This window comes from Pelodiscus sinensis, chromosome 4, assembly GCF_049634645.1.
Source record: "Pelodiscus sinensis isolate JC-2024 chromosome 4, ASM4963464v1, whole genome shotgun sequence".
NCBI lineage: Eukaryota > Metazoa > Chordata > Testudines > Trionychidae > Pelodiscus > Pelodiscus sinensis.
In genome coordinates, this window is record NC_134714.1 from 31,976,310 (window position 1) to 31,991,180 (window position 14,871).

Here is a 14,871-nt window from a genome sequence, read left to right on the forward strand (position 1 = left end):
TCTCTAGGGATGTCATATGTAAGTTAGACCCTTTCATTTAACAGATGGCAGCCATATTGCTGCAGGCTGGTTTATGTTTCACATTGCCTGGTCAAATGTCTCTGTTTATATTTAGCGGTTGTAAGATGAGTAAGGTAAAACTGCTTGACTGCTGCTGACCCTGTATTCAAATTTAATGTTGTATTTGATGAGCTAAGTGATTGTCTATTAATTAGTTCTATTTGCAGAAATAGGCAAGCGCTCATTAGGTTCCATGAAAGTGTCAGATGAAGTAGTTGAATTACTCCTTTTGCAGTTCACAAAAGATATTGAGTTTAAGTTTAAGATATCTGGATTGTAATCAGATCTGTTTGTTCAGCAGCACTAAGAAAAGCCCTGAATAGCCTGGCAGAGAGGGGTTATCAAAGAAGATCTTCAGAAAAAAATGTTAAAGGAATAATTATATACCTAAGTTACTAATAATATCATAGATTATTAGTTCTGAACTTGTTCCATACCATGATCCTGTATTACTATAGAAAACAGTTTCAAGATCCTCTTCCTGTTTAACCATAAAGAGGTGCTTGCAGCTGCTTTGGGTGTTAGGTTAAGAATCATGTACCGGTTGAGCCTCTCTAGTTTGGCACCTATGGGACCTGACTGTGCTGAACCAGAGAATTTGCCAGACCATGGGAGATAAATATTGTCTAGCAGCATTAACAACACTCCCAGTTCTTAATTTAAGCTGGGCTCTTAGAAGACATTTGGGAGGTAAATTAAAGCAAAATAACAGCACATAACACTGAAAGCTAAGACAGGTGACTGTAAACAAACTTTATGGGACCACAGGAAATTTGGCCATATCCATGATAAGTGGACATCCAGATAACTAAAATCCTGCAGGACCATGGATCACACTAGAGAGGTTCATCCTGTAGTCTTACTATACTTTATAAAGGTTTTTCCTGTGTGATGACAATGTAACATCATGCATCACTCTTCATCCCACAGCTCCACCCTCAGCCATTTGGCCTCCCCGTGCTCCATGGGAGCTGGGAGCCATGCGGCCTCCCCCATGTTCCAACCTGCGAGGCGTGGGGCCGGGGCATGAGGGAGGGGAAAGGGGAGAACACGTGGGAGCCATGCAGCTATGTGGAGGCTTGGATATAGAGAGGTGGGCACGTAGGACACGTGTGGCATCGCCATAGGTCTGGGAGAAAGGGGGCACACATGGGCCCCCCCGTTGTGGCCAGAGCCACGTGGCCTCCCCCCTCACAGCGGGGGAGGACAGGGTGCCACACCCCCTCCACCAGGAGGGAGAGGGCCCAACCCCCAGCAGCCAGAAGAGAGAAAGCTGGGCCAGCCTCAGTCCAGCCCAACTTCCCCGCTTCCTCCTTCCCACGGCTGCTGGAGGGAGAGAACTGGGCTAGCCTGCAGCCTTGGTCTGGCCCAACATTCATCCCCAGTGGCCACAGGGGGGAGAGCCAGGGCTGCTACACCTTGACCTGGCCCTCCCTAGCGGCCAGGTGGGAAACCCAGGGCTACCTACCTCTGGAGAGGGGGGTTAATGAGCATAGAGAGCCATGGGCACCACCCCATAGTATATTTTAAAATTGTAATTATTTTAAAATTTCATTTTTATTGGTAATGAAGTTCCTGTTGCTTCTTTTTCTTTTCTTTGGACTTTAAAAAAACTATGGAGTAGTTAACTTTCGGGTTCTTTGTAGGTCTGGCTGGCAAATAGGAATTCTGTTATGTCAAAAAAATTGAGATTTAGCTGTTTTGAGGTTTAGGTTTGTTCTGCATTGAGATGAAAATAAGACTTTTTGGAATTTTTTTGTGAAAAATGAGTGACCCATCCTAAAATTACCTGTAGCCCTGCCAGCCGACGGTCAGGGCAGTGTGTTTGTGTGTGTGTTTCCGAGAAAAGGTTTAACGTCCGGGTCTTTACTGCTAGGACCGGGGTCCCATCGCAGAGGGTAGCCAGCAGGCCAACAGACGCCCCAACGGATCTGTCACCTGGGAGTGACACAAATCCAAACGCCCAAGCTCTTCCTATACCTGTCCTTTATGACCGGCTGAAGTTCTTTTAAATTGTGCTTGGTTCTATTACAGCAACTGAAGGAGTCAGGTTAAAGCTTAAACAGTTACAGGTTTATTACAAGACTTATAAAAGCATATGGTTACAATGGCTATTGCTCTCTTTCTTAACTGTTAGCAAATACAGATTTTAAAAATGGTTACAAAGAAAATAAAGATAGAAAATAGAAATAATGGTACCGAGTGACAGCTTAATCTTTAAAGAGCTCTAAGTCTATGTGTACACTTAAGACAAAGGACCACATCCAGGTACAATTTTTACCCCTTTCTGTGCTTCTCGACTCCAGCGTGTCAGGCCAGGGCCGGTCTCTCAATTCTTAGGAAAGACGAATATGAGGTGGGCGTCCCCTCTGGAACCTCGGAAGATCAAACACCTAACCCGACCGGCAGGTAGATGGTAGATTGACACTCAAAGTAAATGTGCTGCTGGACCCATCTTTATACCCTTGGGGGCCCGTATCCTCTTTCTTATCTAAGAGGCTAAATTGTACTGGTCCATTTTGTGGCGCCAGTTCTTACAAGCAAGTTTCAAATTAATTTACACTTGCAAGAGAGAGAACTAAATTGTGAGTACTAGGCATTTTTTTTTTTTTTACTGGGCGAGAGATTCCTCCCCCCCCCCGTGGACGGCTGTGTGTTCGTATCAATATGGGTTAAGTCAAGGACACTCCTCGGCAGCCTCTTGGTCAGCAATTGGCATATCTCTGTTTACAGCCATTCACGGTCACAGCAGCCTGGGCCTTCTGCTCTGTGTGCCCTGTGTGCTCCAGGCAAGCAAAAATGGATGTTACAGGGGGGGGTTCCTGTCTGGCTACAAGCCCCAGGCTCTGAATTGGGCAGAGCAGGGATTTAAAGCTTTCTCGTAACCCAGGTGAGTGCTTTAATCACTCTCCTCTTTCCCTCCCTCCCCCCCAATTTCTGTATCTGAGAGAGCCTCTTGGCAAAAGCGTTGTTAAAACTCATATGTATCCGTGAAAAGTTTTGATTTCAACAAAATGCCATTTTCCATCCAAAAAAATGTAAGTATTGAGACTCTAATTTTTTGGTTGTAAGCTTTATAGAAACTTGATTTAAAAAAAAAAAAGGTCAAATCCCATTTGACTGTGTAACCAGTGAGCTGCTGGCCTGTCCTCTCAACCCAGGAGCAAGCTCGAAGTCTGGCTCTGACCCTCTTCCTTGGGGCTTCGTTTATTGGTGGCAATGACAATCTTCAGTGATGCCCCCAAAATAAATAGTGCAAGATAAATGCAGCAGCTAAACCAGGCCCTTTCCTGTGATGAAGGGGCTTCCTTGCTAGAGTCTTCCTGTTTGTGGCCACTCTTTCCCAGTCCTACAGACCATCTGCCCTGGGAGTTTCCATGCTCCAAGGCCTGCAACAGGAGCCAACTTGCTGCTTCTTTGGCAGCTGAGTTGTTTGAGCATTGATAGGAGTCAGGTGTTTATCAGGCAGTCACTTGACCTCTTGCCCATCACCAAACCCCCACCAGTTCTTAATAGGGCACTGCTGCAGAACTGGACTGGCTGGCTGACTCCATGCTTTCTGGCCCTTCAAAGGACAGACATGTTTTACAGTACACTTAAGTCTCAGAGAGGTAGCCGTGTTATTTTGTAACTTTAAAAATAACAAGTAATGCTGTGGCACCTTAGAGAAAAACAAAAAATATTTATAGTATCATGAACTTTCATGGGCAAAACCCACCGTAGACTCATCGCTGGCTTCGGCAATACTTTCAACTCCAAATAAACCTTGATTCCGGAGCCCACCATCCGGATATTTCTGGTACTGCTACACAGTCACCTACAGTGAAGCACCCACAGGGACACTACTTGAAGAAGAAGAAGTTGTTACTCACCTTGGTGAGGTAATGGTGATTCTTCGAGATGTGTGTCCCCGTGGATTCTCCACTATCCGCCTTCCTTCCTACTCCAGAATCTTGGTTAGTAAATTTCTCATATCAGATACTCGAGCGGGTGAGTGGAACTGGGGGACTGCATGTCTGAGGCAAAGGGCGTGAATGTTGTGAAACTTTGAAAATCTCCAATCTGTGGCGCTGGGAGGGGCCCAACAACTACAGTGGAGCACCTATGGGGACACACATCTCGAAGAACCATCGTTACTGCACCCCAAGATGAGTACCTTCCTCTTTCTTATCATATAGTTTAGTTTTAGTAGTTTATACTCTATAAGAATATGCATTACACTGGATTTTCACCAGTAGGATGCAGCATTTACAGTCCTGGGAGGAGTGGCATAGAGTGAAAGTGAAATGAACACAAACTATATTGTGTCAGTTCTAAAAGGGATCAGAACAGTGTCTACATTTTAAATGTTGTCACTGGTTGGGAAGACCTCCATGTGCTCTCAACCACTCTTCATAAACAATTTCCTCCTCTGTAACCTAAGTGTGATGAAGTGTGCTCTGCCCTGCAGGAGTATTGGCTTAATACATATGTTAAGCATTTTGAGCTTCTTAGCTTAAAGAACATGCAAAGAATAAGATATTATATAAATATTCATATTAAAGTCAATATTTGTGAATTAAACTTATTTTGGTCAAGTACTAGCACTCTGATCTGTGTGTGATAGGGGTCACCTTTGACATCTGTCCCATAGAGGATGTGTTTCTAGTACAGTCCCCAACCTGGCTGTGTAGCTCCTTCTGTAGGGACTTTAGCATTTTGCTGTAAAGGTCTCCAGTTCAATCGTAGTATGCACTATTGACCAAGATGTCAGTTGTCAGATCAGCACTGATAAAATATCAAAAGCTAATCTTTGGCTACATAACAATATTTTCCCATGTATGCAGTTTAAAAAAAATAGTATTGATGATGATGGTGTAATAATTGCAGTAAAAAGGAAGCTATTAAACAGTTGTTCATATAATGTAACAATGCTCACTTCCAGATACTGCAGGATCCAATCACTTAATCTAATCTGAAAGAATTAATAGAAATGCTATACTCACACATGATTTAAATGCACAGTGGCGGCATTAAATGTGCCCTGAATATAATCCTTTAAAAATGCAGCATAATATTTAGATCTGTTATATCATGAACAGACATGGATATTATTTGTCTAGCAAATGATATCTGATTGTAACAGGCAGTATTGAATTGCTCTCCCACATCTGGAAAGAGTCAGATGTTAAAAAGGCTTAGTAAATCTCTCGTTCTTCACATTGAGCACCAGATAACTGACTAAAGAATATCAGATCTACAAGGCTTCAGTTTGCCTTTTGGACATTTTTGTACTTAAAAGGAGAGAGTATGCAATGTGCCTCTGAGGTGCCATATAGAACTCCTAGACAAGGTGGAGGAAAGGGGTAAGGTGGCTTTTCACCCTCATCTTGTGCAGCTTTGCAGGCCCTCTCATAATTTTGATAGTCCTGGGGCCTGCCTATTAGAGCAGCCAAGGGAAACTGCCCCAGGGAGCATGGCACTGACCAGAATCTCCACAACGAGTGTCCTGCCCTCAGTGACATGCCTTGTGAAGTGGTCCTTCAGAAATTAGTTTTATGGCTGTCTTTACTTCCTGTGCTAAAGGCATCCTTTCCAGACAGATCTGGGGCTTTGGTATTTTTCTTTCTAATACTTACTCAACAGTGAACACTATTTCACTGCTTTCTATATGCTGGAATGTCATAGTCAGATGTGCTCTAACCCTATGACTGCATCCTCCAGAGCACATCTGCCCCCATTTGCAGTTAAAAAACAAAGGGAAAAATGAGTTGAACTATAAGAAAAAATACAAAAATGAAAACCTTCAACTTCCTGAACACTCTCCTTCAAAATACTCTGATAGTTTCTCCTTACAAATGCTTCTGCCTTGCTTAGACACTTAAATTAAGGAACCATTAACTTGAACATTTCACTTTATCTTAGCTACTGGGAGGATTCTGGATAAAGGATGTTTCAGTTGAATAACTTAAATACTGAAAAAGGTGCTTTTGCACTAGTCTCTCATGATATATTGTAGGTCTACAAAAATACTGCAATTTGTTTCTGCTGAAGTTTCTTAGTTATTTCAAAACATGCTGTGAAATACTTATAACAGGGTGTCAGGGCCTTGGGCTGGAGAGCCTGCGGCTTGTCCAGCCCTCACTAAAAGATGAGCCCATCTGAGAGGAATCAGGCACTTCATGTATAAAAGACAGCAGGAAACTTCAGGGTGTGCAGTTGAGAGAAGTAGCTGGGATAGCCCAAAGCATGAGGCCTAGCAGTTAAGCAGTGGGAAGCCCAAGAAACTGGGGGCTTTAGGCAGCTAAGTCCAAAGGAAATCTTTTGTATTTGTTTTGAGACTTTTGAGTTGTTTTTATGGCAAACTCTATTGCCATCTTGGTGAAGACTGAATTAAAGGATTTTGGTCTGAGAAGGGAACTAGAAACCGAGTTCTTGAAGGGGAAATAGAGGCAGGATGGTAGCAGAGGTTGTCGGTAGGCTCTCTAAACTCTATCATGCCAAGGAGGGAAGAAGTCCTAGAAGGAGCAACCCAAAACAGGGAGAGAAAAGAATGTGTCCTTTTGTTAGCAAAGGAGCATCAGAAAACTCATTCTCCTCTTTCAGCATTTACAAAACCAACAGAAATAGTAGGAGTATAGTTTACCTTCCAACTATAGTGGCAGGAGAGGCAATGGCTGCAGCAGGAACAGTTCTTACAGCAACTGAGCAAATAAGCCCAGGAGCTTCAGGGAATGGGGTTGGGGAGGTTATGGACAAATTAGACCTAACTGAATGATGATAAAGTTGGGTCTGGGGCATGATGTAGAAGATTCTCTACATTTTTAGTGGGGTGCTTGTTTGGAAGAGCCCTCTTGGGCACCAGACTACCCTTTTTTAACAGGGGAATCCCAACTGTCTTTCTCAGCCCTGAGGGTTACCATGTCAAGCTCATACCCTGATCTAAAAACACCATCTTCAATTGGTTTAGGCTCACTCAGAAGGATTACCAACATAAATTGCACATAGAGCTGTTTCTGCAAGAGGCCCAGCTCCATGCTGTAATTCAGAGATTATGGGATGCAACTGGCCAGTGGCTGAGGTTGGAAATGATTTTTTTTTAGTGGACATAATAGATTTAGTTGTCTTAGAGCAGCTCCTGCATGTTCTGCATTGGAGGAAACAAATATTTCAACCCTGAATAGTGGTGGAGAGGCCAATTTGGAGACAGAGGGATCATAGCACATAGAATGTTGGACTAGATCCAGAGTGCCTGATATTGACAAAAAGCCAGGATCCAGGATACTCCAAGGGCAGAGAAATCAACACAGAGAAGAAATAGAGGGCTAACCTGGACCTGTTAAATCAATTAACAGGTTAAATGTTAGGTGGACCGAATGTTTAACCAGTTAACTGTCTAAGTGGGATCCTGGTGAGGGATCACTCCAGCCCCCCAGGCTGTGGGTGAGGCACTGCTCCCCAGCAACAGTTAACTGTTACCTGGTCAGCGTCGCCCTGTAAGGGTGATGCTTATTGCATAACCAGTTACCCAGTCACATGCTTACTGTTAATCCTCTTATTGTCGCTAAGGAGAAAAGTTTCAGAGAGGTGATGATAGTTACCAGTGTTGTGCTTCTGCTGCAGACAGCTGTGTTACATCCCTAAAAACTGCTCTTTCATTGAGTCTGACTTTGTGGACTACAGTTGCAGTTTGGCAAGGAAGTTGAGGTCTCTCCAGAAGAGGCTATCTGTGCCAAGGGGAGAGACAAGATCTCTAGAACTTTTTCAGTGTGGGAGAAGAGGACATAAGCAGAAGATTTGCTCTCATGTGGATTGTTGCAGGGTGGGGGCCATGAGAGGGAGGAGAGGACAGTAGGGAAAATAGTTTTCACTGGACTGAATATTAGCACCCCAGATAGTCCAGAGAGAAACAGCATAGTATATAATTTACTCGCAGTGACTGGTGAACTCTCCATGTTGTAAGGAGGACTAATAGAATAGGAGATTTTTACTCGTTCAGGAGAAGCTTCTGACATAATATCTGAAACAGGTAGAAAGGGAGCTGACGATGGATGGAACCTAGGAGGTAGATTTGCCCCAGACAGAAGGAAGTATTAGAGGATAGGTGCTGGTCTAGGATGTAGGGGAAATCCAGGTAGAGCCCAAAATGGAGGATGGAGGAGGTTTAGTAGTGACCGAGACTTTCTTGTAGAAGCTTCAGAGAGGTAGCTGAGTTAGTCTGTAACTGGAAAAACTTAAAAAACAACAAATAGTCTTGCAACATCTTAAAGACTAACAAAACATGTAGATAGTATCATGAGCTTCCATGGGCACAGCCCACTTATTCAAATGAATGGAGTTATTAAAGGTCCAGTTTCTAAATAAATGGCAGAGGGAGAGAAGGAAAAAAGGAGAAAAAAATAGTAAGTGTCCATGCTACATGAAGCTGATATAGAAGGTGCAAATTGTTCTTAAGTGCCCATTGGTTTTAGGATGTGGAATGTAGTGGGCCATCCAGCCAATGTCTTTATTCATACCTCTGTAATAGGAATCAAACCTGTAAATGAAATTAAGTTCTAAAACTTCCCTGTGTATTTGGCTTGTGAAATTGGCCTGAAACAATACGGTGACTGAGATCCACTAATGAGTGCCTGGCAAGTTAAAATATTCCCCAACAGGTGTGTCATTTTATCCTAATGACATAAAAAAACAATTTAAGAATAATTTTCACCTTCTCCATTGCTTCATGTAGCATAAACACTCTAATCAACTATTTCTTTCCCCATTTTTTTTCTTCCCCCTCCCCATTTATTTAGAAACTGGACCTTTAATAACTCCACTCATCTGAACAAGTAGGTTGTACTGACGAAAGCTCATGATACCATCTGCATGTTTTATTAGTCTTTAAGGTTCTTCAAGACTATTTGTTCAAGTAACTATTTGTTACTTTTTTCTTGTAGAAGGTTTGTGGCGTTGAGGGTGAAGGCAAGGTACAAACTGTAAAGGGTTAAGAATGTCAAACTGTTTTCTTATAATACTGTCAAGATGTTTAGACCTGTTCCATTAACTGATCTTATCTAGATACATTTGTAAGCTTCCTCTCCCTTCCTGGTGTGAATGTGAGAGTGTGCTTGTGGTAAGTACGAGGACTGTACAGGGACATAAACTCAACAATGCACGCACAGGACATAGATATGCCCAAATAAGGAATAAACAGCAATCCATAAAAGAGAGAGGGACACAGCGGAGGTGGTCGACCATCAAGCAGAACCTCCCAACAGTGCCCTCTGCTCAGATCGCCTGGCCAGTGAACCAGCTCAGGATTTATCGTGGGAAGATGGCATGCAGTGGTGCCTGGTGACACTGGCATACTGACTTGAACTGTGAGTGTGCCTGAGAGCGTGAGTGAGTTCCCATTTCCCCTTCCACACTGACTTAATCAAGAAACCCTTCATATTCCCATAATATGGTCCCTTGTCCTTAGTGCCCAAAAGCCCTTGCAACAGATGATTTCTGGTGAACTATTCCCTACTGAACGGTGGTGGACACCTAAATGAAGACCCCTGGGGTAGACCAGCACCCCTGGGATAGCCCAAGCGTCTCCATAGGGCACATGGGGAGCTAATTCATAAATATTAAACTTAAAAAACAACAAATGGTCTGGTAGCACTTTATAGACTAACACAACGTAGATGGTGGTATAAGCTTTTGTAGGCACAGCCCACTTCTTTAGGTGACCTGTCATCTGAAGAAGTGGGCTGTGCCCATGGAAGCTCATGATACCATCTGCATGTTTTGTTAGTCTATAAAGTGCTACCAGATCATTTGTTGTTTTTTAAGTTTATCCTGTACAGACTAACTCGGCTACCCCTTAAAGCTAATAAATGTTAGGTAGCCTTTAGAGGAGCAAAATTGCTTGCATGTTATGGTAATTGAACTCAAGGTGGTGGAGAGCGGAAACTTTATGGACCTCGACATATAGGGCTGGTAACTTAAGGAGACGTGGGGGAAATAGGGAAGGAGATTTTTTTCAGCTAGACCCTACCCTGTGTGGTGTGGCATGGTTCTGAGGGGGGGGCGGAAGGTATGTAATAGGGTGGTTTGCCTTTGTGTGCTTGAGGATTAGCTATTTCTGATTACAAGAGGACCTCATATGTGAGAAATAGGTGATTTATATAAAAGGCAGCATGGAGTGTGCAGTTGAGCTGGGAATGCCAGAAGCATGAAATTTTGCAGTATAAAAAGGAAAGCCTAGGAAACAGGACGCTATGGGGAACTGAAACTGATGGAAATATTTGTGTTTTTTGGGGACTTCTGTATAGTTTTTGTGACAAACTCTGGTGGCAGCTTAGTAAAGAGTGAATTAAAGGATTAGGGGCTGAGAAGGCAACTAGAAACTGAATGAGTTCTTAAAGGGACCAGGTAAAGGGATAATAGGTGCAGATTGTGGTACATACAGTACAAGAGCGCCATGCCATGCCTTTGTCATTCGTGTTCTTCTCAGTCTCAGGTAACTTTAGAGGAGAACTTAGCATGCTCCCAAACAAGATTGTTGCTTTAACCTAAACATCCCTTTTAAAACTGTATTTTATTTTCAGGTCTTTGTCTAGAGAAGTTGCCAATTTCCTCTTCAACTAGCAACCTCCACATGGACCGTGAACAAGAAATCATTACCTGCTACGAGAAGGCTGGAGATATTGCCCTCCTGTACCTTCAGGAGATAGAAAGGGTAAGATGGGGTAATTTGTCCAGTTGAAATAACTGATCTTATTTATTACAAAAGAGTTTGTAGTCACACACACAACAGCAGCACCTATAGTGTTTCCACATTAAAACCCTCTGAGGACAGAGAGGGACTTGGTTACACGGTTTCTCTTTCACTGATGTGATCAGATAACTTGGCATTTAATCACAGCAGAATGTTCTGAGCTCTGTTTTCTCATAGACATGAGGGTGAAAAGGATACAGAGAAAATCATGTAGTCCTCATCATTCTACAAATATTTTTGTTGAAATTAAAAAGAACAGCGACAATTAAATAAACCCCTGTCTGTAAATATCAAAAGTGAAATCCTGTCTTGATTGAAGTTCATGGCAAAATTTCCATTGACTTTAATGGACCCAAGATTTTACCACAGATCTGATGGAAAAGATCCTAAAATAGTGTTAGATACATGTCATGCCCATGAGATAACCAGAATGACATTTAAAGAACATATATTAATTTAATTTTATAGACATAATTCAGGGATAATGAAAAACATACCTGTGGCTTCTGTTTTTCCATCAATAATGTAGGATAGAAACAATCTTCAAGTAAAATTAGGATCAAGTGAAAAAGCATAAGGTTATTAGGACATGTTTACACTTATAGCGCTGCTCCATTACTGTCATCAGGGAGGCAAATATACTGTCCTATTGCCTGGCCTGCAACTCCCTGCACTCTCTCCTCTCCTGCCATTCTATTACCCTATCCTTGCACTTGGCCTGCATCTCCTCCAAGAGTCCATTTGCTCCTTGAACATATTTTCCCTTGACCATTTTTGCCTGTGATCTGCACTAGGCAGACTGCTGGTGGAGCTGGGAGTACATAACAAGCTGACTGCTGTTCCCACTGTGATGAAAAGTTATAAAGCACACATTACAGGGGATACATTGTGTTAAACCTAATCCTAATCTGTTAACATACAGTGAAGGTCACAGATAAGACAATGGAGATACGTGCTGTTGAAGGCCGAAGTTTTGCTTTAAAGTGGCCTCTGTACAGCAGGTACACAATAGAGTTCTCAAGGGAGCCTCTAGACTCACATGGAAGCAGGCATGATAAGGAATATACTTCCTAAAATCAGAAAGGGGCTGCAACAGTTTGTTCAGCAATTACCTTCTCTTTATTTCTTATAGTGATATTGCTTTCTTGTTGACAGACCTTCAGATACAGTGAGTTTTGTTTGAGAGCTGCAAGAAGAGATGTTCTTTGGGCTTGGCATATTTAGTTGTTTTGGTTCATCAAAATATTAAATAATTTTTGTGAAGTTAAAATGTTGCTTGAATTTTTTGCCTAAGTGGTAGTGAACTTAATCAACACAAACACTTTAGAGTTAATAGGGTAGAAAAGCACCTTTTTCTTGTTTGAGTAATACAAAACGTTTTAATTGAAGCTGGAATATCAGAGCCTCCTTATTGGAAGAGAAAATATTTAGCTGCCAGGTTAAAGCACTGAACTGAGGGTTTGTAAATCTGAATTCTACTCCCAGGTTTCTTCAGTGACTTGGGACAATTCCCTGTACCTTGCCCTGGCATAGCTTCCCCATTGTGAAATATGGGGAAAATCCTGATGTTATAACTATTGTTTATATGTGAAAAACTTTTGAGAACTTTTGAATGTAAAAAAATCTTCTCTTCACTTCATACCCCTCCTTCTTTTCCTCCTGCCTGGTCTACCCTGCCTTGTCCTCCTTTCTACTTCCCTTCAGTATCCCTGCTACCTTCCTTCCTTTCTGTTTAGCAAGTCCCCTCCTAAGTAAACTCATCCAAAGATTTCCTTTGGAAAAAAATTCCATGATATTAACATGAATTTACAAACTATCACTCTCCACACTATATTTGTACACTCCCCGACCCCACTTGTTTCCTGGTCTGTCTTGTCAAGTTAGAAACTTTGTTAACCTGTTTTACAATGGGGTTAACAGGTTTTGTACACTGGGGCCCCATTCTGAGCTGGCCTTTACCATAATAACCCTAATGAACAATAATAATGAGATATCTAGCTGAATTACACTCATTGTATGTAGACATTGTTGCAAGAGAGAAAAAGGCTAGGTGCTACTAACTAACAAATTTTTCTGCAGATCCAAAACAATATTGATTGCGTTGTTTCACATTTTAAATTAAAATGTTATAAATTAATAAAAGGGCTTATTAGAGATTATTTTAAAGTAATGGTATTTATGCACCACTTTTTGTAATTAGATTTATCTCTAAAATATTTGAATCCATTCTCAGTTGATAGTGTCTGGAGATGGGGAGCAAAGCCGCGGAGCACACCTGCAGGGGGACAGCTCAAGCGCGGCCGGGCTGTCCCGCTGCCGGCGTGCTCCAAGGCTTTGCTCCCCGTCTCCCTGCAGACCAGGGAGACGGGGAGCAGCTTTTCTCGCCCCGGAGGACGGGGGCGACGGACCGAGAAATGCCCCGTTCGTAACTGCGGATCCGACATAAGTCGGATCCGCGTAATTCGGGGACTGCCTGTATACATTCACTTATATAGTTTCAATTTGTTTTCTAGTTCTTTTTTTTGTAGTCTGCATGATTAAATATTGAAAACAAAATACAAACATGTCACATATTCCTAAGTTTGGTATTTAAAATTCTTGCACAGTTAAAAAGAGCTGCAAGCGTGCTCTGCGGCTTTGCTCCGCCTCTCCCAGGTCAGCAGACCAGGGAGACGGAGCAAAGCCGTGGAGGACTTGGGCGGTCCCGCCACCCCCGTCTCCCTGGTCTGCTGGGGGGGGGGGGGTGTAGCTAGTGCCCCCCCCAGCAGACCAGGCTTTTCTTGCCTACCCCTGGGGTAGAGCAGCTGGGGGCTGCCGGGTTGGTCCCGCAGCGCCGCTCCGGACCAACCTGGCAGCACCCCAGCTGCTCTGCCCCAGGCGACCCCAAGTCAGCCGCTGCTGAAACTGACCAGCGGCTGATTACAGGAAGCCCGAGGCAGAGTTGCTCTGCCCCAGGCTTCCTGGAATCAGCCGCTGATCAGTTTCAGCAGCAGCTGACTTGGGGACGCCTGGGTTTCTTATGTTGAATCTGTATGAAAGTCAGAACTGGCGTCCAGATTCAGCCGCTGTTGAAACTGATCAGCGATGCCAGTTCTGACTTACATACAGATTCAACTTAAGAACAAACCTACAGTCCCTATCTTGTACGTAACCCGGGGACTGCCTGTATATCTATATATCTACAGATATATAGATATGAATATACAAGTCATACAGCAGTTTCAAAGAACTTTGGCTGAAAGGGCAATGTTAGCACAAATATTAAGTGACTCCAACTTCTCTATTTCACTCTTTCTGAACCGCATGAAAACACTACTTTTGAGTATCTTACTAATCCACACATATTTTACCTTACATTGCACTTCTGTGTACTCTGTACAACTATTTTACCTGAACTTGGTAGTGCCTATGCAGTCATCTTTCTAATTGAAAGTAAACCATTTATGTAGGGGATCCAATGCGAAGCAGAACTGAACACCAACATTTCCTATTACTGAAGCATCCTGTAATTTATGTATTTTAAAATCTATATATTATTTTGCATTAATTTATTTCATATATTGCATCCTAAAATGCATTAAAATTACATAATATAATTGTAGTGAGAATAATAGTAAAAGGAAGAATAAATTAAAAGTAACAGAGAAGGAAGGTATTGATATGAGATTTGAAAAGATGGAAAATCAGTGAGGTAAATATAGGCCAGGTCTATATTTGATCTGGAAGGTCAGCTTAAGGTATGCAACTCTAGCTATGTGAATAACGTAGCTAGAGTCGTCGTACCTTAAGCCGAGTTTGGCGCCATTTCTTCAGCGGGAGGTTGATGGGAGCAAATGCTCCTGTTGACTTCCCTTACTCCTCATTAATCGAGGAGTACTGGCACCAACAGCGGGGCTACCCTCAACATTCAATTTAGCCGGTCCTTACTAGACTTGCTACATTAAACACCAGAAGATTGATTTCTGGATTGGTAAGTATAGGCGTGGTCCTAGACAGCAGAAGAATGAAATGAAGGAGTCTCTCTCAACAACACTGTCGAGCGCTAGCTTCTTCGTTCCCACAGGTGCTCAGATAAAATGAATAGA

General features: G+C 42.7%; 1 protein-coding gene across 5 annotated transcripts in view; it reads left to right on the forward strand.

Moving 5' to 3' along the window:
• The window catches only part of TTC7B (tetratricopeptide repeat domain 7B), a 256,223-nt gene that overhangs the window by 32,378 nt on the left and 208,974 nt on the right, over positions 1–14,871 (forward strand). For all 5 annotated transcript variants that reach the window (XM_075926715.1, XM_075926716.1, XM_075926717.1 and 2 more), the window contains one exon: positions 10,617–10,747. In XM_075926715.1, the coding sequence (XP_075782830.1) occupies positions 10,617–10,747 (131 nt within the window). The remainder of the gene's footprint in view (positions 1–10,616; positions 10,748–14,871) is intronic.